Source organism: Leucoraja erinacea, chromosome 23 (genome assembly GCF_028641065.1).
Source record: "Leucoraja erinacea ecotype New England chromosome 23, Leri_hhj_1, whole genome shotgun sequence".
NCBI lineage: Eukaryota > Metazoa > Chordata > Chondrichthyes > Rajiformes > Rajidae > Leucoraja > Leucoraja erinaceus.
In genome coordinates, this window is record NC_073399.1 from 7,376,055 (window position 1) to 7,400,686 (window position 24,632).

General features: G+C 40.7%; 1 protein-coding gene across 3 annotated transcripts in view; it reads right to left on the reverse strand.

Moving 5' to 3' along the window:
- The window catches only part of cep112 (centrosomal protein 112), a 286,047-nt gene that overhangs the window by 106,509 nt on the left and 154,906 nt on the right, over positions 1-24,632 (reverse strand). For 2 of the 3 annotated variants that reach the window (XM_055653748.1, XM_055653749.1), the window contains 2 exons: positions 13,179-13,286; positions 10,715-10,897 (listed from right to left, as the gene is read on the reverse strand). In XM_055653748.1, coding sequence (XP_055509723.1) covers positions 10,715-10,897; positions 13,179-13,286 — 291 coding nt within the window. The remainder of the gene's footprint in view (positions 1-10,714; positions 10,898-13,178; positions 13,287-24,632) is intronic. The other variant, XM_055653750.1, reaches the window with a different exon arrangement.

Sequence of the window (24,632 nt, forward strand, 5' to 3'; positions counted from 1 at the left end):
TTCAGGTCAGATCCCCTTTTCAGAATTAAATCCATTCCCTCCACAGATGTTGCCTTACCCGCTGAATTACTCCAGCACTTTGTGTTTTGCTCAAGATTGCTACATTTTTTCCCCTCTAGTTTTCGTCTTCAATCAGTTACTTTCAAAATATTCCTCCATGAAGCTGGAGTACAGACAGTATTATTATTCTACCATTCTGATGAAAAGTTGTCAACTCTGTATGGAACTAGCTTAGACGGGGAAGTCTTGTTCGGCATGGATGAGTTGGGCCAAAGGGCCGGTTTCCATGCAATTTGACTCTGTGACAGTAATTCTCTCTTCATAGCTGCTGCACGACCTGCTGAGTGTTGTAAGTTTCTTATGCTTTATTCTAGTTCCACAACACCAGTAAGTGGGATTACAGGATGGTACCATCCATTAACATATTACTCAGCCATTACAGGAAGGTTGTTGGAACTGATCTTGTTGAAGGTCAGAGAGAGTGGACATTATGTGGGAAGTTGCCGGACAACTCTGCAGATGAACGGTTGTGTTTAAGAAGGAACTGTAGATGCTGGAAAATCGAAGGTAGACAAAAGTGCTGGAGAAGCTCAGCGGGTGCAGCAGCATCTATGGAGCGAAGGAAATAGGCAACGTTTCGGCCCGAAACGTTGCCTATTTCCTTCGCTCCATAGATGCTGCTGCACCCGCTGAATTTCTCCAGCACTTTTGTCTACCTTCTGCAGATGAACAGGCCTGGTTGAGCTATGGAGCTGCAATACAAATTTGGCACTATTCTGATGAAGAAAAACAAATAATGAAACAAACCCAACCTACATTACTGGAGGGCAAAATGCGGAAGGACTATAATGTCAGTAGGAGGATGACGAAGAATTTTAAAAAGTGCACATTCTAACCATCTGTACATGAGGAAGTGAAAACAATTTCACGAGATTCATCCTTTAAATACAATGGAGGTATCTTTTTGTTGGAGCTTCAATATATATAAAAAAAGAACCTTTCAATTAGTTACATAACAGCAAAAAAAAAAAAGAAAATGTTTGTGTGCATGAGTGTGGTCAGTCATTTTTAAGCAGAAAAGCATTTAATCGTGGTTTATTGATTGATTATTAATTACTGTGAATGGCGATTTAAATCTCCCACGTGGCCAGTTCAGGGCATTGACAACAGTGTTCCAATGATACTGAGGTGCTGTTCTGGCTCAGGTTCATGTATGCAAAGATCCCAGGGCAGTATTCCATCAGGATGAGAGAGTAAATTGAACAGCAATACCCTTGCAATTTTTTTTTCAAGTAATACATGAAAGGCACATTGACTTTACAGGCTGCTGTTCGTTTTATTAAATATTTTGCAGTGGTTTAAGGAGAATTCATACTGGACAGAATTGATCTATAGGCCAAAGATCGGTAATGATTATTTCAGAAATATGCAGGCTATCATTAATTTATTTGCTGAAATGTAAAGAAGCTAGTTAGAACTGTTTCTGGCTTAATAACTACATGAACCAGTTGTCTTGTGTGTGCACATCCTGCAGTGACATGGAGAGGGAATACAAATTAGAAGCTGAACCTTATATCGGTGTTGCAGTTCTCATTTTCTATTCGAAAACTGTACTGCAATCTTAAGTCTCAGGTGGATGAAAGGGAAGCATCTCTCTGAATATTAGCTAATGCCACATTTGCAAGTCTTGAGAAAATCACTGCGCATAAGATCATTTCTAGAAAGCAATATGTGAATTGCTTTGTACTGTTCCACTGATGGAAACTATTCCAGGTCTGGGATTAAACCTTTTTCATCATAAAGCCCCATCTGGTCTGAGGTCCACGTCAGTCAAATCTTTCCCTTTAAACTTACTGCTTTGATTCCAGATAAATTATTTCAATTGCATTTGTATGACTCAATGAAAGGGCTGCATCATTTAGACCAGAAGCATTTTCTCCATGTAACAAGCCATAATTAAAAATAGTTACGAAGAAATAAAAACAGGCTAATATTTCTGATTGTACTTCAAAGGCTGACAGCTGCCAGTGGCTTTGAAGATGCTAATCAGGAATGCAGCAAGAAGTTCCATGAAGGGCCTTGCTGAGAAACGAGCCAGCTTCTAATGAATTGAGCTGTTTCAGACATTTTTGTCTTTCAGTCTCCGATTATGCATTTTCTTGTTTATCGAGTGCCATAGAAGCTCGGCAGCAAAATCCATCTTTTGCAAACTGGTATCATATCACCCTATAATAATTGCATTATACCCTTGCTGCTCTGTACAGTCAATCGAGCAAAAGAACAAAATGACATTTTAGCTCTTCTGAAGCATGCTATATCACACAGTGGATATCGGGGTTAGAATTGGTATATTAAAAATATTTAAAAATCCTAAAAAATAAAAATACAGAATTATTGAGAGGAATAGGGTTCACAAAATACATACTTCCGAGGGGACACTGACTTCTGCTGGTATTTTATGACATTATCTACATCTTCATGAGAATGATGTTCACATAGACCGAGGAAGGTTGGCTCAGGTAACCCAGTGAAGTGGGATAATGATAGCCCAGTGAGCACTACGTTTGTCCCAGGATCAGCATCAGCTTGTGCTAAGATATTGGCACAGCCACAATGCTGAAAACTATTCCTTGCAACAATTCAGGAGAAAGATATAAGAAAATTATACTTGTGTGGCAATTGCAATAACAGAGCCAAATTACAAGCAAATATCAATTTCTGTGCATATGTGTAAGTACAAGAAATAATAAGCATCCAAGATGGGTCAGTGATTGAAACAAAAGTCTGAACCTGTGTTAGGAAAATATTTACATTTCCATTGGTAATGAATGATACACTCAGCCATACTTCTCGAAATATTATTGGCTTTACATTGTTGCTGAAAATTGAGATAAGGAACTGATATGATAATATTACTTTTGACCTGAAAACATCTATGAAAACCAATAAACTGAAACTCCGTTTAGCAGCTTGATCCATCCACTGGCTCACTTGGAGAATAGCTCGTTACACCTGATTCTGCCCACCATGTTGTATCATATTAAATAAAGCCAAAGATAATTCAGTAATTGCTGTTGTTATAATTGCATTCACCTGACCCAAGGTCATTCACCTTGAACCCTGTGGGGCTTTTCTAGTTGTTCCATTCGAGCAGGTATTTATTTAATAATCACACATTTGTGACCAATAATATCTTCACAATTCCTTCTGTAACAACATGGGGAGATTTATAAAGATGCATAATTCATGGAATTATAATTGATAACTCAAAGTTGTCATAGTAACAACTGGGATGCAGTCATCCATTGGCACAATAAGTCTTTGTATCTCAACTCCAAATGAGCACTCTGATTACCTTCCATTATCAAGTCACTGCTTCATGTTTACAGATCAAACCACTTTTCCATTGTTGCAGTATTATAGTAGTTCTGAGTGGTATTACTGCCCTTTATAAAAATTTGATGATTTTTTTTTTTAAGAATTAATAGTGTCAACCGCTTGGATGCTTGGCAGTTCCTACCTCAAATCCCTCACAGCAAGCATCTGACGATAGTCTGGGAAAATATATGACACGGAACCAAGAGTCTGTGGCCACACTATAAAGCAGCAGTCATCAACATTCTTCGTTTTGTGGTTAGCTAAATGAAATTGTTCCTCCATAGAGCTACAGGAGGCTTTCAGAATGGCGATTCGGGGCATACCTAAGGACAGCAATACATGATTCTTGGCAAGAGGTGTCAGGCACGGGTAATACTGTGTACACAACACATATGAAGCTGGAGAGAGAGGGAATCAGATGGCACATACAAAATAGCTGCCCAAACAACATTACCCAACGTTTCATTTACCAGGGGAAGCAAACCAGAAGGAGCAAATATCCTTCAGGCTCGTCTGAAGAAGGGTCTCGACTCAAAACGTCACCCATTCCTTCTCTTCAGAGATGCTGCCTGTCCCGCTGAGCTACTCCAGCATTTTGTTTCTATCTTCGGAGCATATATCCATCCAGCTTTCTCTTTGCTTATCATACAGAAACTCTATGGGCTATATTTCAGTTGCAATGTACAAATTACGACTATAATCCCCTTGAAGGATTTACATATACATTCGCTGTAATATAATCTATTGACAGAATTCACGGCTACCTACTGTCACAGGACACAATTGAACAGTTATCAAAGGCTATTCCACTATGAGAAATCCAAGAGTGTTATGAAACTGACAGCTATCTTATGTTGCTGTTTGTATTCAACAGGGGAAAAAAATGGATGTGTTGACTAACATGAATTACATCATTCGTTAACTAAAAATGCGTCCAGCTTATTATCAGCTTATAGTGCAGATGGAAATAAACACAATAACAATGCTAAGGGGAGAAAAAATGATAACTCTTTCTTGCTAATAATGTCCCAATTGAATAAAAGCATAAAATGCTGAAATCAATGGACACAGTCAGCATTGGTGGAAAGAGAAATAGAGTTAATGTTCAAGTTGAAGACCCTTTATCAGAAATAGACACAAGTTACTGGGGTAACTTAGTGGGTCAAACAGCATCTCTGGAGAAAATTAATAGGGGAATGTTTGGGTCGGGAAAGGTCCCAATCCGAAACGTCACCTATTAATTTCTCCAGAGATGCTGCCTGGCCCGCTAAGTTACTCCAGCATTTTGTTTATGTCTGCTATAAACCAGCATCTGCAGTTCCTTTATATTAGCTTTCATCAGAATCTGTTTTTTCTTTCGGATATCCACATTATTTTCATTTTCAGCCCCCTCTTGTCCAATTGGTTGTTGACCTGGTTGTGTAGTGGGCTATACACCCAGCTTATTGCAGGCAGGCAGGCAGGCATTGCCTTGTTAGTGGGCCTAACCTGCAAGCATGGGTTCTGGTATATTGACAATTGTCTCTTTCATCTCCCTGCTGCTCCCTACAATGACAGAAAGTCAAAACATTTCGGATGCTGGAAATCTGACATAAATCAGAAATCGCTGGAAAGGAACTAATTAAATTGTTGTCACATTCGTGGACGAATTTTAAAAATCACTTTTTTTTTACATTGTGCGTTGCTTCTCCTTTGTCTATTTTTTTCTCTTAATCCAATTTACTTTTCCACTCTTCTGTAAATGATTTGGAGGTTTCAAGGTGAGTTTATTGTCACATGTACCAATTAAGGTTCAGTGAAATTCAGGTTGCCATACAGTCATACCAATAAAGAGCAACAAGACACCCAAATAAAATTTAACCTGAACAATCCACCACACCAACTCCTCCACATTCCTCACTGTGATGGAAGGCAAATAAACGTTCAATCTTCTTCCCTTCTTTGTTCTCCCGTGGTCAGATCACTCGAACCTTCTGTTGTCGCGGCGATCTTGGCTCCTGCAACCGGCGGTCAAGCCCTCCGCATCGGGGCGATCAAGCTCCCACATCGGGGGGGGGGGGGGGGGGGGGGGGGGGGCGGGATCTCAGCTCCCCGCGCCGGGCGACCGGACTCCCGAGTCGGGGCTCGGAGCTTCCCGACATCAGTCTCTACCTGAGACTGCGAGCTCCTCGATGTTGAGATCCGCAGGCCACTGTTGGAGCGTCGATTCATATTTCCCAACTGCATTACATCCTCTTTCTTGGTTGTTCAATTCTTTCTTCCGTGCTCCTTTAATGCCACAGAATGCTGGAGTTATGTGATGAATGCTGGACCTGTCGTGATGCTGTAAGTGCGAATTTCATCGTTCTATTTTCAGTACATTTGACAATTAAACACTCTTAACTTGACTCTTGGGTCAATATTCACTCAGGTTTCAAATGCTCTTGACACATCGTTATTAGCTTGCACTTCCAAAGCTTTCAGGCCCAAAACACCTTGACCGTAAAGAAGCAGGATGGTGTCATTCACAGTGCAGATATTCCAGATCAACAAGATTTGGCTCCAATTTTCTGATCTCATTGTGAAGCTGTCATAAAGCACAGCAGAGATTCCAGATGTTATTTACAAAAGAGCCCATGATTCATTTTTCTGATCAACAAAGTCACTACAAGCGTGCCTCTTGTAACAATGTTTCTTTGACCAGTTTGGAAATTACTTGCTGTGCTATTTCAAGCACGCTGTTATTTGCATCCATCATTGAATACCATAATTAAACAAAACATGGCATTACCAAGTAATAAACATAGTTGTAATATGATTTTTTTGCATGTCAGTCATTATCTCTGATGAGGATAGTCCATCAAGTTCAAAAGCTGATGCAATGAGCCTTTGTTAATCCATGTGCTGAAGACTGTCACAGTAGACATAATCTCTTCTGGGTGTTTCACAGACCGACAAAGCCAGCGCAAGAAAAACAGCCTGCTGCTCTTCTTACTTCCTCGTCTTCTTCAGGAGGTCTAAGTGATGGCACCTGGAACTTCTTGCAAAGTCAAGTCTTGTCGCTCAGTAACTCATGCCATCACGCACTCGCCCTTCTCAGTCATTGACAATGCTATTGAATATTTTGGAGTCATGCCACGTATGTCCACATTTCATTTTTGCTACTCACATCGCTCGTGCCTGCCCTGTTTCAGCTGGGCAATTGCTTGCCCTGTTTAAGAAAGAACTGCAGATGTTGGAACAATCGAAGATAGACAGAAAATGCTGGAGAAACTCAGCGGGTGAGGCAGCATCTATGGAGAGAAAGAACAGGCGACGTTTCGGGCCGAGACCAGAAACGTCGCCTATTCCTACTCTCCATAGATGCTGCCTCAATTGCTTGCCCTATTGGGTGTTCACTCCATTTTACGCTGTCGTTGGAGGACTATTAACAAATTCAAGCATAAATACTGTCTCTCCAACCGCAAACTGGCAAATACATAACCAAATACTACATAAATTGGAAATCTGAAATAAGAATTGAAAACGCTGTGAACAGCCAGCAGACCTCGGCAGAATCCAGAGAGAGAGAAATGGAGGCAGTTTCAGGTCAATGACGTTTCAACATAGCTGTTGAATGGTTACCCACGTAAAACATTACCTTTGTCTGAAGAAGGGTCTCGACCCGAAACGTCACCCATTCCTTCTCTTCAAAGATGCTGCCTGTCCCGCTGAGCTTTTTGTGTCTACCCTTTTCTCTCTCCCCAGGCGCTACCTGACCTGCTGACTATATTTAGAATTTTCCGTTTTTATTTCTGCACCAATCATTTGAATTGAATCAAGTTACCTTCATGGTTTCCAAGTAATCAAAATCACAAATAACATTTGGTTTCAATTTAAAAGGACCAGTACTTTACTCTGTTTGAGGAAGAACTGCTGATGCGGGAAAAATCGAAAGTAGAAAAAATTGCTGGAGAAACTGGCAGCATCTGTGGAGAGAAGGTATAGGCGATGTTTCGGGTCGAGAAGTTTCTTCAGACTGATGTCGGGAGGGGGGGGGGGGGGGGGGGGGGGGGGGGGAGTAAAGATAAAGTACTTTATTCTGAATAACTGAATCAATAGTATTCCATGTGTAGTTCAGTATGATTATTTGACATTAAGTTATCCTAGATTAAAATCTCTGAGATTCACGTTCACATACTAAAAGCAGATTTCTAAACCAGCAAGCAAAGTAAAGCAGGCTTGAATGAGTGAGATAGCATCCTTCATCTACTGAGATAACCAGTACGAAATGAAGAGCAGGACATGAAATAAATATCTGTGGAGCAAAACCTTTTCTCAACAGCTATGTTTAAGAAAGAACTGCAGATGCTGGAAACATCGAGGGTAGACAAAAATGGTGGAGAAACTCAGCGGGTGAGGCAGCATCTATGGAGCGAAGGAATAGGTGACATTTCAGGTCGAGACCCGTCTGAAGAAGGGTCTCAACCCGAAACGTCACCTACTCCTTCGTTCCATAGATGCTGCCTCACCCCGCTGAGTTTCTCCAGCATTTTTGTCTACCTTCTCAATAGCTATAATATTTTAAAAGTTAAATGTTCGATTGTTCCACACCAATATGAGCAAAGACAATTACAGGAAACTGGGAGAGCAAGCCAATAGCTGCTGTAAATCTGGTTCTCTCTCCACACAGGCTGTCTGATCATCTGAGTACTCTCAGCATTTTCTGCTCTTGTTTCAGATTCTTAGCATGCAATATGTTTTTACATTTTAAAAACAATATTAACAATGCTGAAACTCAAGCAACATTCAACCATTACCAGGAATAAACAACTTGCAAGTAACTCAGTTCAATATTGACACAAAGTGTTGGAGTAACTCAGCGGGTCAGGCAGCATCAATGGAGAATATGGATAGATGACGTTTCGGGTCGGGATCCTACTTCAGACCTTGTTTCTCAGTTCAACAATACTTGTCACTACCACCTTAAGCAATTTCCCCTCTATAATTCCCCTCTACATTCTTCGTAACTAAATATGCCTTGACATCGTCTCGGAATTCTTCAAACACGCTAAACAAATTGAGATCATCCTTTGTCACCCACTTAAGTACTAGAGCACAACTGAATAATCAAATACACTATAAATATTGGATTTCTGAATGATTTCCCCTCACCATTCAATTCCTGGGTGCAAACATAAGCAACCTTGATTTCTCTTGAACAAATTCTTACTGGAATTAAACAGTAGAGTATTTTAATAGGATTAAATGAAATCATATTAGGTAATGAACAATATTTTTTTCTAATCGCGAGGCATAACCAAAGCCAAAGCTACAGGCATTTGCATGCTCTACCTGGAAACCGCACAATTCCTTTACATCAGCTCCGCTGACTTCACTCAGCCAGGAAAGGTACGAGGTGTAATCCCCGGCTGGAGTCCGTTCACACAGGGAATGGAATAAAGAGATTCCTCTTAATAAATCTCAAATTTTTTTCCCCCTCCAAGTAATTTATTGGTGATTTCTGGGAGGCTTGTTCCAAATGAAATGGCTTCACACCATGTTCCCTTTCAAAGATTGCTTTTCCACACAACAATTTAATTTGTTTAACAGTTCACTATACTTCACTCAACTATACCTAGCATAATATTCCACTGAATACACCTCAAAATCTCGTAATTTCTCCAACACCGTATCTCTGCTTTCAACTCTTGCCCACGGATACTGAAGTGGGGTCGTTTTGGAGGAGGGTTGGTAAGAAAGATGACTTTGGAGATCTTCAACGCTTTCAAAAATGTCTATTTATAAACGTCAAATGCCAGCAGCCTATTGCACCATATTGGACCGGAATGGCCAGATCCAATGCTTAAATGAAGAAAGCAACATTTTTTTTAACAATAATTCCACTTATGTGCTGTAATGATATTTAAAATAAAGACATGGTTCTTTGAAAAATTGTGTTCCTTAAAATACTGAATAAAAATCAGTTGCATGCAAAAAAAATCAATTGGGGATAGCTATCACGGGTAAAAGCGTGCGGAACGGAAGACTCCGCAAGCTTCACGTCTCTCTGCCCATGCAAAGCAATCGCTCAGCACAGCTCCAATAACGCCCTGGGTTTTATCCTTTTGTTGAAATCTGTTGCATGCCCATATTCTACATCGAACGATTGAAGGTCACAAAATGAGGACTGCCTTATTTTTATTCTTCTCAAATGAACTATCATTTGAAATATTAAGATAGCGTGCCAAGCAAAGTAGGTGCCTTCACGAAGAAATGAACAGGCACCATTTTAGGTGCGCCAACTCATTCTTGCTGATCTAAACAAAGCAACCGTATTGTCCACATTTTGGGGCGTTGAATGACTAAAACCTATTTTTATAGCTTTTCTGTGGTAATAGATTCAATGATTATGGGAATATTCAAATATTTTCGGTTGCTTTTGACACATTCATTTCTCCTTCTTTGACTCGTATTCTTGAAATAAATGTCCTTCGAACATCGACCCAAAATCTTAATATTATTATTTTTTTTTTTAATGTCAGTTTTCCCGTACATGCTGGGTGATGCATCAGGCATCAGGTTTCATCTCACCCCATTCCCTTAATCTTTCTGCTGTGGTTTCAAACAGGCCTCTTTCCTTCCTACTGATAGAGTTTGGGTTTACAGCTCAAAAACACAACGCATTTGAAAGTTTTTTTTAAAAAAAAGCTCAGAACTAATCTAAATCATTTTCCATGCTGACAATGCACATTTCATCGGCAGGTTTGATGATTCAAATGTGTCCACAGCTGGGGGTTATTCTGTCAAGTGGCTTCCAACAGTGATTGTTAAGTTCAAGGATTGAGAGCAAAAAAACAACAAAAAAAAAACCTCTAGGGGGAGAGCAGAGTGTCTAAACCTCACAAATTCAAGAACGCTCACAGACAGGACATCCAGTAGTGCGAAAATGAGGGATTTTGGGGAGGGAGTGGTGGGAATAAAAATGATGTGAGGCTTCCCACCGTGCAAAATAAAAATAAACCATAAAACGCGAACATTTGACTTACACGCATTACAAAGACCGAAAGCGAATCTCAGTTTACCGAAGAAATTTGAAGTAATGGAACCGTGACTCCAGGTGAAAGTGAAAAGCCAAATTGTGTCGCATCAGGGGACATTTTAAAGCCGGCAACCTGCCGTTTCTGCAGATTAAGCTTTATTTATCTATATCTGGCAATAGAAGACTTGTACGCGAAGGGCCCCTCACTAAATCGCTGATTGAGCATACAATTCCAACGCCCCCAAAAATCGTATGGTAGCTCTTGCAAACATTCAAATTAAGATTTGTGTTTATTTAGCAAAATAAATAAAAATAAACCATGTCAGCCATTTTCACCTGCGAATCTCGCTTCTTCCATTCCTGGGTCTGGTTTTCATGCTCCACTATGGCGGCGCGAAGCTGTTTCTCCAAGTTATCTATCTCACGTTCGTGCTCTCGGACCAGGCTGTCTTTTTCCGCGTTGTGTTGCTGGAATAGGTGCGTCTTCTCCTGTTCATGCTCCAGCTTCAATTCGACTATCTGATTGGATGAGGAAGAGCACTGTTCATCAATACCACATCACTGTTACCATGACAACAATTCTTCTGCTGCATTTTTCCTCCTCCTAATTCCTCTTAAATCGATCGATGTGGCAAAAATTTTCTTTTCTTATCCCCAATGCAAAACAAAATTTCTACGTCATTGTGCCCAGACCCGTCTGTAGGTGTTAAAGCTCAATTGAATCTGTTCATTGTACACTGGGTACTCAATGCCGCCACCCTCCCAGCCCACTGTTACAAATCAAACAGAGAAACAATAAATCCATCAATGTCTTACAGAAGTCACCATTACATTTATATCAATATATTTGTGCTTTTCTTCGTTATACGAATAACCGGCCCAACAACTTAAAACTGTAAAACTTAGCCTTTACTATGTGAACCATAAGATGCCGATTTCTGCAGCTATTCAAATCAGAAATGACGTTTCAATGAAAAGACGCACAAAGGTTTTTTTTCCCCTTAAATCTGTACAGAATGGAATTCGGATTTTGTTTTTGTGGAAAAATCAGCAGGTTACGGGATTCTACAGTTCCAATTCCATGCAGGCAAAATCAACCAATTTACAGTCGTTTTTACATGAAAGCCGAAGCATTATCTCGCTGTCAGCTACGTGATTCTGAAATAAACAGACTTACGTGTTCAGCAGGACGCCTGCTGTGCTGGTGGCTCGCTATGATTACACATAAAGCAGTCTATTCCCCAATATTCTGTTCTCAGTCCCTACCAAGCTGGATACTGTGACCTTGGCCAATCCTCAGCTCTTCTCAGTAGGTTTGAATGGTAGTATGAAACCGAGGCCTAGTCTCTACTGCTGTGATACTAATCCCTCCCAGACTGTGCACAATGGCACCCTACCTGGCCTTCTGACTATAGGCAGCTAGGCTGGCTTTGAAGCAGGTGATGAATAGGGGCCTGCAGGATGCCAGATTTCCAGCAAATGCCAGGCCACACAGCTGCTAGGAGCAGTCACTTGCATTTTTCTTCAGTTTTGGTTGATTTTCGTCGAGATGGCGTTCGGACCAAAAGATTTAAGCACAGACATTCTCTTGTCTAACAGCTGATGGCTAGATCAGTTTCAAATGCTACTACATGCGCAGGGCATTCTAAGAGCACTTAACCCTTAGGCAACTTTCAAACTGAAACCAATTAATAAATTCCACTCCAAGACCACCTCGATTCCCGTTTTCTTTACACATTTAACCAAAAACTCCCAGTCTTGACAATGGTACTGCTTCGCCTCCCTCCCCTCTGCACGCAAACAATAAAGTCAAGATTTGCTGTTTTACCGCGACTTTACAAGTGTATCCCTACATTACACACCGCATTGTGGAGCCCTACTCTAATATTCATCACTTTCGTTTTCATTGCCCTTAACTGAACTGATACAATACTGCTTATATTCACAATTCAGTTCCACGTATTTCAATTATTTATTATTTCAAAAAGGAAAAGTGCTTAAAAAATTAACCAGGGAATAAGCCCCCAGTACAAGACAAAGGGAAAAGCAACAGCTCCGAATGTTTTGAGATACGTATTTTTGCTTTTGTCAGTGAAGGGGGGTGAGTGCTGTAATTTTAAAGCCAAACTGCCTCCCAGTTTACAACAATGCGGATACACTTGAAGGGAATTAACAGCTACCGTTAATTAATAATACATCAATTTCTAATTTATATTCTGCCGTGTAAAATTGCATCTCATCCTCTTCCTTCTTCTCCCTGTTCGCAGCCTCCTCCCCACCTCATCTCACATTCACACCGTGCACTAAAACAGGGCGAGCCAAGAACTCTTGTTCCATTTTCTTCAGCTGTCATGATGCACAGAATGTTTCTCCTTGCTGGCTCCCTCAGTAAAGTGGATTGCCTCTATTTCGCTGCTTTGAGCAGTGTAATGATTTGCCTGGACACACGGGTAATGATCTGCACTTCTTTATTATAACAAACACATATTACTTTCTTCCTTTCATCCTACGTCAGGCGCTTTCCTTATTTGGCAGCAAGATGGTGGCTGCCATCTTTTGTCCCCTCAAGTCGGACCAAATGCAGTTCCCGGCCCCTCTACAACACTGTTCATGTGAATCCTAATATTCTTGATTCCCAACAATGCTGGCATAATGAGTGCAAGTAAAGGAAATGTGACACAACCTAAATCATGACTGCTTTGCACTGAACTTTAATGAAGCAAAATTATTCAAAGCACTTGCTGAAACTACAGGCAATCAATGTTTCCATAAAAGTAAAAACACATCTGATTATATATACCTGTTGTTCATATCGCTGCTTGAGTTCCTCCAACTGCCAAGAGAATTCTTTTGATTGCTTCTCTCGGACAGATTTTGATCTACTCAGATCTGCCTCAACCTTCTCCATCTAAAAAATGCAAAAAAGGAATTTTTGATTTGACACTGTAGTCATAGAGACAAAAATCTATAACTATTTCACCACACCAAATAGATCTTTCACAAAGTGAATCCAGGATGGAATTAAATTGTGATTATATTTGAGAAGCTGTTTGTGTTTTGTGTTTAAACAAAGTCAAGAAATATCCTTGTGATAACATCAGAAGGAGTTTTTTAAAAAATCACAAATTTTAAAAGGAACAAAGTTTAAAAAAATTGATGACAAAGTAAATCAGTCAAATCAAGATCAGAAGCAAACTTCAAATACATTTGCCATTTTCCTTTGCATAAAGGCCTCCTCCAGTTACAGATTCTGTCCCCAAGCCATCAGCAGACTGATCTGAGCAATATGAATTATAGAGTGAAAACTGAAACCTTCAAAGCAGCTAGTTAACCCATTATGGAGTTTGTAATCGATGGTTCCAAAACCGTGTGCCTGGGTTAAAAACATACTCGTCGTCATCACGTATTATACCTAGAATGAATGCCCACTCATACTGGCACTGGAAACAGGTCACAGGTTTTGAAGATGTCAACACATTTTCTTATTCTCGATCTGAAGAATCTACAGAATACTTTTATCCTGAGAATGATGCTTTAAATGGTTAAATGTCCGCTCCATCACAGGTATTGACCTCCATACCATCGAGGGGATGTACAGGAAGCCCTGCCTCAAGTAGGCAGCTGATATTATCAAAGACTACACCACCCTGGCCTGCTCTCATCTCGCTGCTACCATTGGAAAAAAGGCCCAGGAGCCTGAAAACTGTGACCTCCAGGTTCAAGGACAGTTTCTTCCCACCAACCATCAGGCTCTTGAACCACACTGCACAACCCTGATCACAACCAACCTCAGCACCGAACTATGGACTTTGTACAAGGTTATAGTATGGATTTTACCTTGCACTATTATGGGCTGGCTACCTAATATATTATTCCTTATTGTATATTTAATTGTTGCATTGTGGGGTTAATGTGTCTGTTAAAGCAGTAGCAAGTAAACATGGCCTTGGTCTGATCCCTGTACATATGACAATTAAACAATCTTGACTCTTGACATATACTCAACTCATATTGATTTCAGCAGTATACAAAGTGCTTAAACATACTTAGAAAGGCAGAGTGTTGATTGGGAAGCAGCAAGGTTTTGTGTTCCATAAGACTAATCTATGGTAATACAAGAGACTCCAGATGTTGGAATTTGAAGCAAAAAGCAAAGTGTTGGAGGAACTCAACAGGTCAGCAGCATCTGAGGAGGCAAAGAGATGATCAATGTCACAGGTCGAGACCCTGAGAGGAGAGAGAAGAAGAGGTGAGAGGAAGTGGTATCAGTTGATAGAGGTCCTTGGGAATGATTCATCGCTTTGCCTAGTGGGCTGGAACAGTTGAAGAGGGACATCACCAATCCCTTATGGCTCCCAACAATGTCATTAAGAATGGGAACATTCTTCTCTCACAGACCAGTTGATGAAGTGGTTTCGTTATGGAGTGAAACAACTGATGACCTCAAGGAAACCAATGCAAATAGTAATAAAAAGTAAATAACACTCAGTGCACACTTAACCAATTATACTTCAAAAACAAAACATTATTCAACTATATAAAGACGTTCCTGGCACAATTTCTTTCTCATCAGTGTTAGGAAGGTTTACTGCATTCACTCTTCTCCCCCTCACATTGAAGTCCATTTCACCAGATCTCCATTACAACACCAATACAAGTTCCTTGAGCCAGTTTAATGAGTATGTTAGTGAACAGTTACAATCAGCTTAGAGACGTGATTGAGTTTGATATCACGACTACTCCTTCTCTTTGCAAAGGTAACCCTGCTAAAAATCAATCACAGCACTGCCCATCACTCCACTGCAACCTACAAATGCCTCCTTTTAGTTCTTAATTGGGCTTGAGGGTTTTGGCATTCCACAAGGAATTGGCAGGAACGGGGTACTGATTTGGGATGATCAGCCATGATCACATGGAATGGCGGTGCTGACTCGAAGGGCCGAATGGCCTACTCCTGCACCTATTGTCTATTGTCTAAGTCATATATGAATATATAGGAAAAGGCACACAAGGAACAGTAGATGTTGGTTTGGTTTACAAAGAGACACAAAGTGCTGGAATAAATCAGTGGGTGTAAACCTGCAAAAGTCTAAACTTTGTCACAATGATGTAAGCTGTGAGAGCCAAAGATGACAAGAATTTGTAAGTTTGCCATTGAACGTTAATGGTCTCTCAACATTATTACCTCTGATAAATGTTTATTTTAGTACAAACTTAAATAATTCTATATGCCATGGAATTTCTAGCTTTTCACTGTCCTAGAAGCTCAAACTACTACCTGTATCAATGCTCGGAGAAAGGCCGTTTCAGTAAAGGAAAAAAAGGGAAATCAACCTTCTTCTGTTTAAGATTAAGATAAGCCACTGCCAACCAGTAATTGTAATAAATATCAGAAACAAGTGTAAATAAAAGTACAGACTATCAGCATTAGTTTAAAGAAGCATTATCAGATTGCAGGCATTGATTTCACTGGTGGAACCTAGAGGGGTAACGAAGAATTGGCAGGTGGCATCTATGTGCTATGAGAACAGAGCACAGAGTGAATGAACATTGACTACAGCATGAGTTTGTGGTACAGGAGACCATTCAAAATAAAAAAGTATGAAGAAATGGGAACAAAAGAGCATAGTTCAGAGGATAGAAACTGTTCCATGTAACTGCAAGCTGTGTGGCCTGCCTGGCGCCTTAGTTTTAGGACCTCACCTTGAGGCTTGAGAGGAACGTCAACGGGAGGCAAAAGTTCTAGTTGACATGGTCCATGTGGAATCCAACACATAGACAGAACAAGGAAGTACGCCTGCTAAAGGAATGGGCGTATGAGCTCAAATTGGAAAAGTACAACTACAGGGGCAACAAAAACGCTGGAGAAACTTAGATGCTGCCTCACCCGCTGCGTTTCTCCAGCATTTTTTGTCTACCTTCGATTTTCCAACATCTGCAGTTCCTTCTTAAACTACAAGGGCAATATTCTTTGGATTACTACCTGAGCCCTATTCAAATTGACATTGGCAGGGTTCTGAATGCATGAAATCAAGAGATATGGGACTAGTGATGGATGATGGTGCTGAGGCAGAAGATCAGCTATAATCTTAATGAATGACGAAGCTGGATCAAAGAGCCAGATGCCAATTTGTGCTGTTATTTCTTATGATCGTTTGTCTTATGTTTTTATCAGGATGTTGAGGAACCAATAAGGAAACAGGGTATATTAGATCTTCTGCAGTTAAAAATGTGCAATGCATGTACCGATAATCAGGTATGTAAAGAACTTTAGGGGGCACTGACAATAATATGACTGAACATTATATAAACATTGAAATTGACTCCACCCAATCTGAGACATTTGCCTAAAAAACAAGTAGAGTAAACTATGAAGACATGAGGTGTGGGCTGGCTCTGATAAATGGAGAAGCTACAGTAAAACAAATGACGGTAAAGACGCAATGGCTGACAGTTAAAGAATTCATACCTAATTTATGAATAAAATGTATCCTTTTGGAGTTAAAAAAAAACCCCCAACAGGAAAAGAGGTCCAGCTGTGACTATTACGAGAAGTTAAACATTGTACTAGATCAAAGGAAAAGATGAATAATGATGCCAAGAAAAGCAATTAGCCTGTGAATTGGGAACCTGTATGAATTCAGCAGAGGATGCAGGCACTGGTAAAGAAAGGGAAAGTATAACACAAGTCGTCTGGCAAGAAACATAAAACCAAACGGTTGTGATAGAGAAGCGGAGTTGTACAGCGGAGAAACAGGTATTTTGGTCACCCCATCCACAATGACCTTTTTTGCCCATCTGCACTAATTCCATTTACGTCTTAAACCTTCTACACTTTGCCTAATTAAATGCCTTTCTAAGTGATTCTTAAATGTCGTGATTCCATCTGATTCCATCACCTCATTGGTGAGTGAGTTCTAGACATCAACCACTTGCAATGTAAAGCATACTTTTCCTTCAAATCCCCTTTAAAACTCCTTCCTTTACCTTAAACCCATGTGCCCTTGTTTCGGACACTCCTGCTGTGGGAAGAGCATTCTGACTATCTACCGCATCTATGCCTCCCATACAGCATATATATTTTATATATCTCCAGCAGGTCACATTCAACCTCCTTCATTCCAGCCCAAACAAATCCAATCCCTCTGATTAATTTAAATCCTCTAATCTAGTCAACACCCTGGTCAACTCTTTCTAGTGCAAACACCTCTTGCCACTGAAATGCTTGTAGTCTTATACTGTGACACAGCACAGAATCGGGCTCATCAGCCTATCATGTCAACCTTTTGGTCTATCTACATTAATCTTTTCAGCCAGTATTAGGACCATATCCCCAATGCTTTGCCAATTCAAGTGTCTGTCTAAATGCCTCTGAAACTTAGTAACAATATTTATTTGATGCAGAATTTCAACTTGAAAAGTGGACATTCCTCTTTTGCCAGCACAGATGCTCGTTGAGCTGAGTTCCTCCAGTACTTTTTTGTTTTGGTTTAGATTCCATACTACTATTCCTTGGCAAATTTGCTCTGATGCACAACCACATTAATGTTAGACAAAAGTGCTGGGGAAACTCAGCGGGTGCAGCGGCATCTATGGAGCGAAGGAAATAGGCAAAGTTTCGGCCCGAAACGTTGCCTATTTTCTTCGCTCCATAGATGCTGTTGCACCCGCTGAGTTTCTCCAGCACTTTTGTCTACCTTCGATTTTCCAGCATCTGCAGTTCCTTCTTAACCACATTGATGTTCCCCCGTGAGTCCCTACCTCACTGCTCGATCTCTATTGCTTCTGCTCATCTTCAATAGTGTCAAAAATTGGTGGCAGCACCTCCACCTGAAACATCAGCACGTCCCTTTTCCTCCCGCAGATGCTGTTGCTTGACCTGGTGAGATCTTCCAGCAGTATAGTGCTTGCTCCACATTCTACGCTCCACGTTTCCCTGTAATCCAACCCAGGTTGCAGAACACACACAGCTGGCAGCCAGTGTGGGTCGTGAGCCTGATGAAGGGAGTACTCAGGGGTGTGTAAACATGTTCAATGAATAACATGGCAGATGGAATATAATGTGGAAACATTAGGTCATCCAGTTTGGAAGGAAAAGTATTTTGTAAATAGTGAGAGATGGGAAGGAGTTGTTCTTTTCTATTCTTTATTTGCATCTGGTGTTACTGGCAAGGCCAGCATTTGTTGCCCATCCTTAATTGCCCCTGAGATGGAGATGCCGAGGGACTTTTGTGAACTGCTGCAGTCCTTCTGATGAGGATGCTCCCACAGCACTCTGGCTAGGGAGTTCAGGGGTTGCAATATCAATGAAGGGACCAGAGAGATATTTCCAAGTTAGGGTGATACGCAACGCAGGGGGGGAGCCTGCAGACCTTGGTGTTTTCATACACCTGATGCTCTTGTTCCACATGGTAGTACAGGCTGTAGGTTTGGGAATTATCAGTGTTGGGTGAATAACTGTTGATGGAACACAGTGTGACGGGGTGCCAATCAAGTGGGCTGTTTGTCCTGGATGGCGGATGCCCTTCTTGAGAGTTGTTGCAACTGCGTTGATCCAGGCAAGCGGAAAGTATTTCATTATGTTACCCACCTGTGGGTTGTAGATGGTGGAATGGCATTCGGGTGCCAGAATCACGGCAATATATTCTGCCATTGATCTGTTCTTGTAGCCATGGTGATTAGTCCAGTGAGTTTCCAGTCAATGGTGAAGCCTCAAATGTTGATGGTGGAGTCCCTCAATGATGGGGATGCCATCGAATGCTAAAGATAGGCAGTGAGAATCTCTTTTGTTGGAAAGACTAGGAAGTCCTTGTCTACAAATTGTGCTAATTTAACATACAGGTTCAGCAAACTATTTGAGAAAAAGATCCATAAAAGTAATTCAGGTAAATAGTATTTCAATGTTTGCTGTAAGACGATTTGAGTACATGACTGTAAATATTTAGGTTTTCGGTGAGACTGCAAAACCCATCTCGCTACCTATAAATGGATATGCTTGCGATGAAAATAGTGCAATGAAGATTCAACAGAACTTATCCCTTGGATGGTGGGTTTGGCCAAAAAGAGGAAATTAAGCAGTATGGACTGTTTGGATGAATGAGAGGTGATTTCATTGAAATTATACAAAACTCTTGCAGGGATAGATTCCTGACACCAATATCTATACACGGGATCGGAGTACCAAAATAAAATGGTCAACCATAGGGAGATAAGAGTCACACAGCACGGAAACAGGTCCTTCAGCCCAACTTGTCCACGCCAACTAAGATGTCCCACCTAAGTTAATCCCAATTGCCCACATTTGGGCCATATACTCCTAAACCTTTCTATCTGAGTGCCTTTTAAATGTTGTTATCGTACCTGCATCAAATACCTCCCCTGGTAGCTCATTATATATACCCGCCAGCCTCTGTGTTAAAAAGTTGCCCCTCAGGTTTCTATCAAATCTTTTCCCTCTCACCTTCAACCTGTGTCCTCTGGTTCTTGAGTCCTCTACCCTGGTGTAAGACTGTGCATTCACCCTATCAATTTCCCTAATGGTTTTACACAACTCTAAGCCTCCTGCACTCTAAGGAATAAAGTCCTAGTTTGCCAAATCTCTACCTACACCTCAGGCCCTTGAGTCCTGGCAACATCATTTGCCATTCAATACTGCTGCTTTTACTAAATTCCTTTATAATTGAAAGCTTGGTACTCTGCAAATCTCTTTAGATATCATCTAAACATTTGTAAATAGCCGAATAAAATAAATCAATAATCTGCAGCACCTTGAAGTGCCCCACCTGATGCTAAATCAGCCCACCATTTCTCAATTTCCACTAAAAAGTCAAAATGAAAAACACAAGCTGGTGATCTGTGCACAAACTCAACTGTTGATGTCTCTCATCTTGAGAATCCCAAACCTTTGCGATTCACAAAAGTGAATGTTTTCCAAAAAGAATCTTTCTGATTTGCTTTTCATAATGTTTTTTTTTCATTTATAAGTTCACCAGATGGCGCTGTATTGTGTACTGGGAAAGAACATGTTAATAGTTACTGTACACGCTGCCAAGGATCATTGGAATCAGAATGTCTTCTCTAAACAAGCTCGCTCCATTAATTGAATACTCACTTTATCACAATGCACTTTAATCACTAATATATTTTAAACCAATTCTCAGTCAACTCCAAGCACACACCATGATGACACGAGAACCGGTGACAAGTTTGACTATTAACTATCAAATAGATTTATTTGCTGAAAGTTACTGTGTTGAACTACATAGCTCTCCTCACTTCAAAGCATGTCATTTGGAAGCAATCTATTCTTATGCATCAGTGCTGGGATCAATTAGTAACAGTGGAAAACTAAATTCCTTACAAGAGTGTTTCCTGATTTGTAGTAAAAAAATGTTTTTCCTTGGCAAAATGAACTTGTCCTGAGGAACCAACGGAGCTGCAAAGATCATGCAACCCACACTTCCAAAGTAATTACACGGTCAACTTTCAGTGTGATTCCAGGATGAGTATGAGGTCCAGCCAAATAAAAAAAACAGCCTGGAAATACCATGTTTCTCAGGCTGCAATTCTCGTCATCCGTAGCGGCTATATCATTCTTCAGATGCCTAAACTTAAAGAAAAAGCAACGTGTAACACAAAGGGAAAGCTCCTGTGGACTAATTCAGCTCTTTGGTTCTGCTCTTCCATCTGAAGAGGATTTAAAAAGGGAGGAGTATGTGAATTTTTATCAAACCCCAGGATTGGAAAATTCTTTATGACCAATGATATATTTTTTAAGTGGTTGCTATTTTATTGGAACAGCTAACTGGCATGCTCACAAACAGAAACAGGATAATTATTTATTTTGAAGGTGAGGACAGCACAGTGGCTCGGCTGGTAGAGCTGCTGCCTCACAGCGCCAGAGACCTGGCTTTGATTCTGAACTCGGGTGCTGGCTGTGTGGAGTTTACATGTCTCCCTGTGACTGCGTGAGTTTCCTATGGGTGCTCGGGTTTCCTCCCACTTCATTAATACGTGCGGATTGGTAGGTTAATTGTCTCCAATGTGAAGGGTGGAAGCAGAATTGGAGACACAGAGCTAGGATGAATGGGTGATCAATGGGCCGAAGGGCTTGTTTCCATGCTGTATCTCAAAACTAAACTACATTAGTTGCCAGATAATTGATTTGGACATTGGGGAACTCTCTTTATTTTTTTCTTCAGGCATATGGGACCTTTCTCAGTTTTTTTTCTGTCTAACGCCTTATTGTAAAACCAGTAGCTCTGAGAGCATAACATTCCCTCAGCACTGCACCGGAGTATCAACCTAAAATGACACGGTTTACACTTGTTAAACGCAGGAGATGCAGGTAGGGGAATGACTTTAAAAAGATCAAATGATAAATGAGCTCTGGGATGGATTTGCTTTAGTCACAGTTAATGTTCAATGCGGGCACTGATGCATTGAACAACTTTTTGGAGATTTCTCACCTGGGCTTTTATCCATTTCTGAGCTCTACCTTTTCATTTTTATAAAACTGTATTGATGTAACAGTAAAAAAAAAGATTAAGGGTCCTTCCACGGACAGTAGTTCCGTAAGATCAATGGTCGCTTAAATTGCTTTTTATCTACACAGCTTTGAAACCACCTCTGGCCAATTACGAAGGAAGGATAACAAAGTGGTGATGTCTTTACCAAAGTCACTCTCTGAACTAGCCACTGAAATGACTATTCCTCTAACTTTCCTTGCTTAAATGCAGCGTTAAGCCTGGATCCATTGCTGATGGAGTGGAGCTGTTGATTCCATTTCTTCCTGTCACTGTGCTCACCTGCTCATCCTGTGGGCAAAGCAATTCTGCAAACTCATCGTTGAATTGATGTCCATTATCGTTCTGATATTATAACAACACAATGCCAGCATCTGGCTTTTTTTATTTCTTCACTTCCGAATATGTAAAAAAAGCAAACTAATGGTGTACATAACACAATGCCTGAAATTCAGGTTATCAAACATTGTTACTAGGGAAACATGACAGTAACATTGAAAGAAAAGGAGGGAGCTGGAAATGCTGAGTCCTTTGTTTTGGATCAGTCTACAGCTTCCCTCTGGCCTGCTTACAGCAAAATACCAACTCTCCACTTTCCCCAATTCTTCTGATCTGGCCACACAGAAGATGCACCTTATCAAGTTGACTTGTCGAGCCACTCAACTGTCCCTTTGCTGATCCTTGAAATCATCCAGAATAGAAAGCTCTTGGCACGTGTTATTATGGATGATTTCATGAATATTCCGGCTTTAGTGGAATCTCTGCTGATCGGTGACTTTACCCATCCTCCTACCATTTATACATCCTTCTGTGCCTGAACAGCTGAGGTTGAACTGTAGCTGTTATCATCAATTATACATTAGCCTCTCCTTAACTTTTCTGACATGGTCTCTTTTTACAACCCTTCTTTTTTCATGACCTTTTACAACCCTTCATTTTTCATATGGGCCAACGTTTGCTCTATATGCTCCACCCAAACCTGGAGGAGTTTCATGTTTAAATGTCTTTACTCTTTGTCTTAAACAGCCTACCCAAATGCATAGCACCGCTTTGACCTCTGCTGCTGCCATTAGTAAGAGCATTAGTAAGAGCATTAATTAATTCCCGACCCGAAACATCACCCATCACCCATCAATGTTCCCCAAAGATGCTGCCTGACCCGATGAGTTACTCCAGCACTTTGTGTCCTACAGTGGACTTCAACACCGCAGCAGTTGGCACACAACTGGCTTACCTATTTATTTTCAGGTTCTCTTTCTCCCTAGCCAACCTTCATACTCACATTCTACAGAAAATACAAAGTGCTCATGGACTTCATTGTAACTTAGATTGAGATCATTCATTCAGTTGTCTTTGCTGAAATCCCACCTCCTCTCTTAAGCCTCAGTTTCATTCACCTGTACTGTAAACCTTGAAGCTGCAACCTTGCCCTCCCTTCTCCTTGCACACACACACACACACTCCTTGCACACACACACACACACACACACACACACAGTAGCTTCTGTTCAACTAATGCTTCAAGTTAATTTGAGGAAGGACATTCTTGTGCATTAATCGCCTCATATTGTGTTTTGTATTGAATTCTGTCTTTACTTTGTGTACTAGTCATGTCTCTACTATTTATTTAATTCCCCTTACATGTTTTTCCTCTACCTGCTAAATTTTTGTAAGGTGTCCTTGAGACTCTAGAAAGGCGCCCATAAATAAATTATTATTATTACTATTATTATTATTATTATTCTTGCTATTGAGGGAGTGCAGCGTAGGTTTACAAGGTTAATTCCCGGGATGGCGGGACTGTCATATGCTGAGAGAATGCAGCGGCTGGGCTTGTACACTCTGGAGTTTAGAAGGATGAGAGGGCATCTTATTGAAACGTATAAGATTGTTAAGGGTACTCCTGCACCTATTGTCTATTGTCTATAAGTTCAAAATTCCAATGGTGGGATTTTCAGACATTTTTATTTGCTCCCCTTCTGCCTCTCCTCAGCCTCCCGTTCCACCTGTGAGCCCAACACTTCCTCCAGACATCCCTTTGCTCCTAATGTTGGTCCGTGGCACATTTTCCCATGGGCTCTCTGAGTTGATTTCAATTGATGGCATGGTTCTCGAGTTTAATGACATAGATACATGAATGCTTTATTGTCGCTGATAAAATACGTGGCAGTCCCATCAACGTTTGAAGAAAGGAAGATAGGTTAATAAAGTCCAACCGATATTCCAGCCTAAATGCAACATACAATGATCTTTTCCCAGTGGGAACACCCACCGGGCTCTGTACTTCTAGTGTCATTCTCCACAAATCCATGTGCATCCGGTCAAGTGTGGGAGAAAATGGAATTTATAAAATACATTGCATCATTATGGTTAAAATCTTTGAACCAATAATATATGCATTATTGCCAAAAACACAGAGAGGAATTCCTAGAAGCAGCCAGCTTGAGCCTGGAGCACAGAGAATAAAATGTGCTGTTGCCATGGTTATGACAGAGGCATGTTTGAGTTTCAAAGCTGAAGATTTTGCTGGCCATACAGCAATGATCTGCTTCATATTAATGAAGCACATGTTTACTGTTGGTCCAAGCTCAATATACATTGATTGGGCACGAATGCACACTTAAAATAACACTGCAGGAGGAAGACAAATGGATTGAAGACATGTGGACCTCTGATACTCAATCCCCAAGTACAAACTTCTTTTTTTATTAACAGCTTCAAGGCTTGTG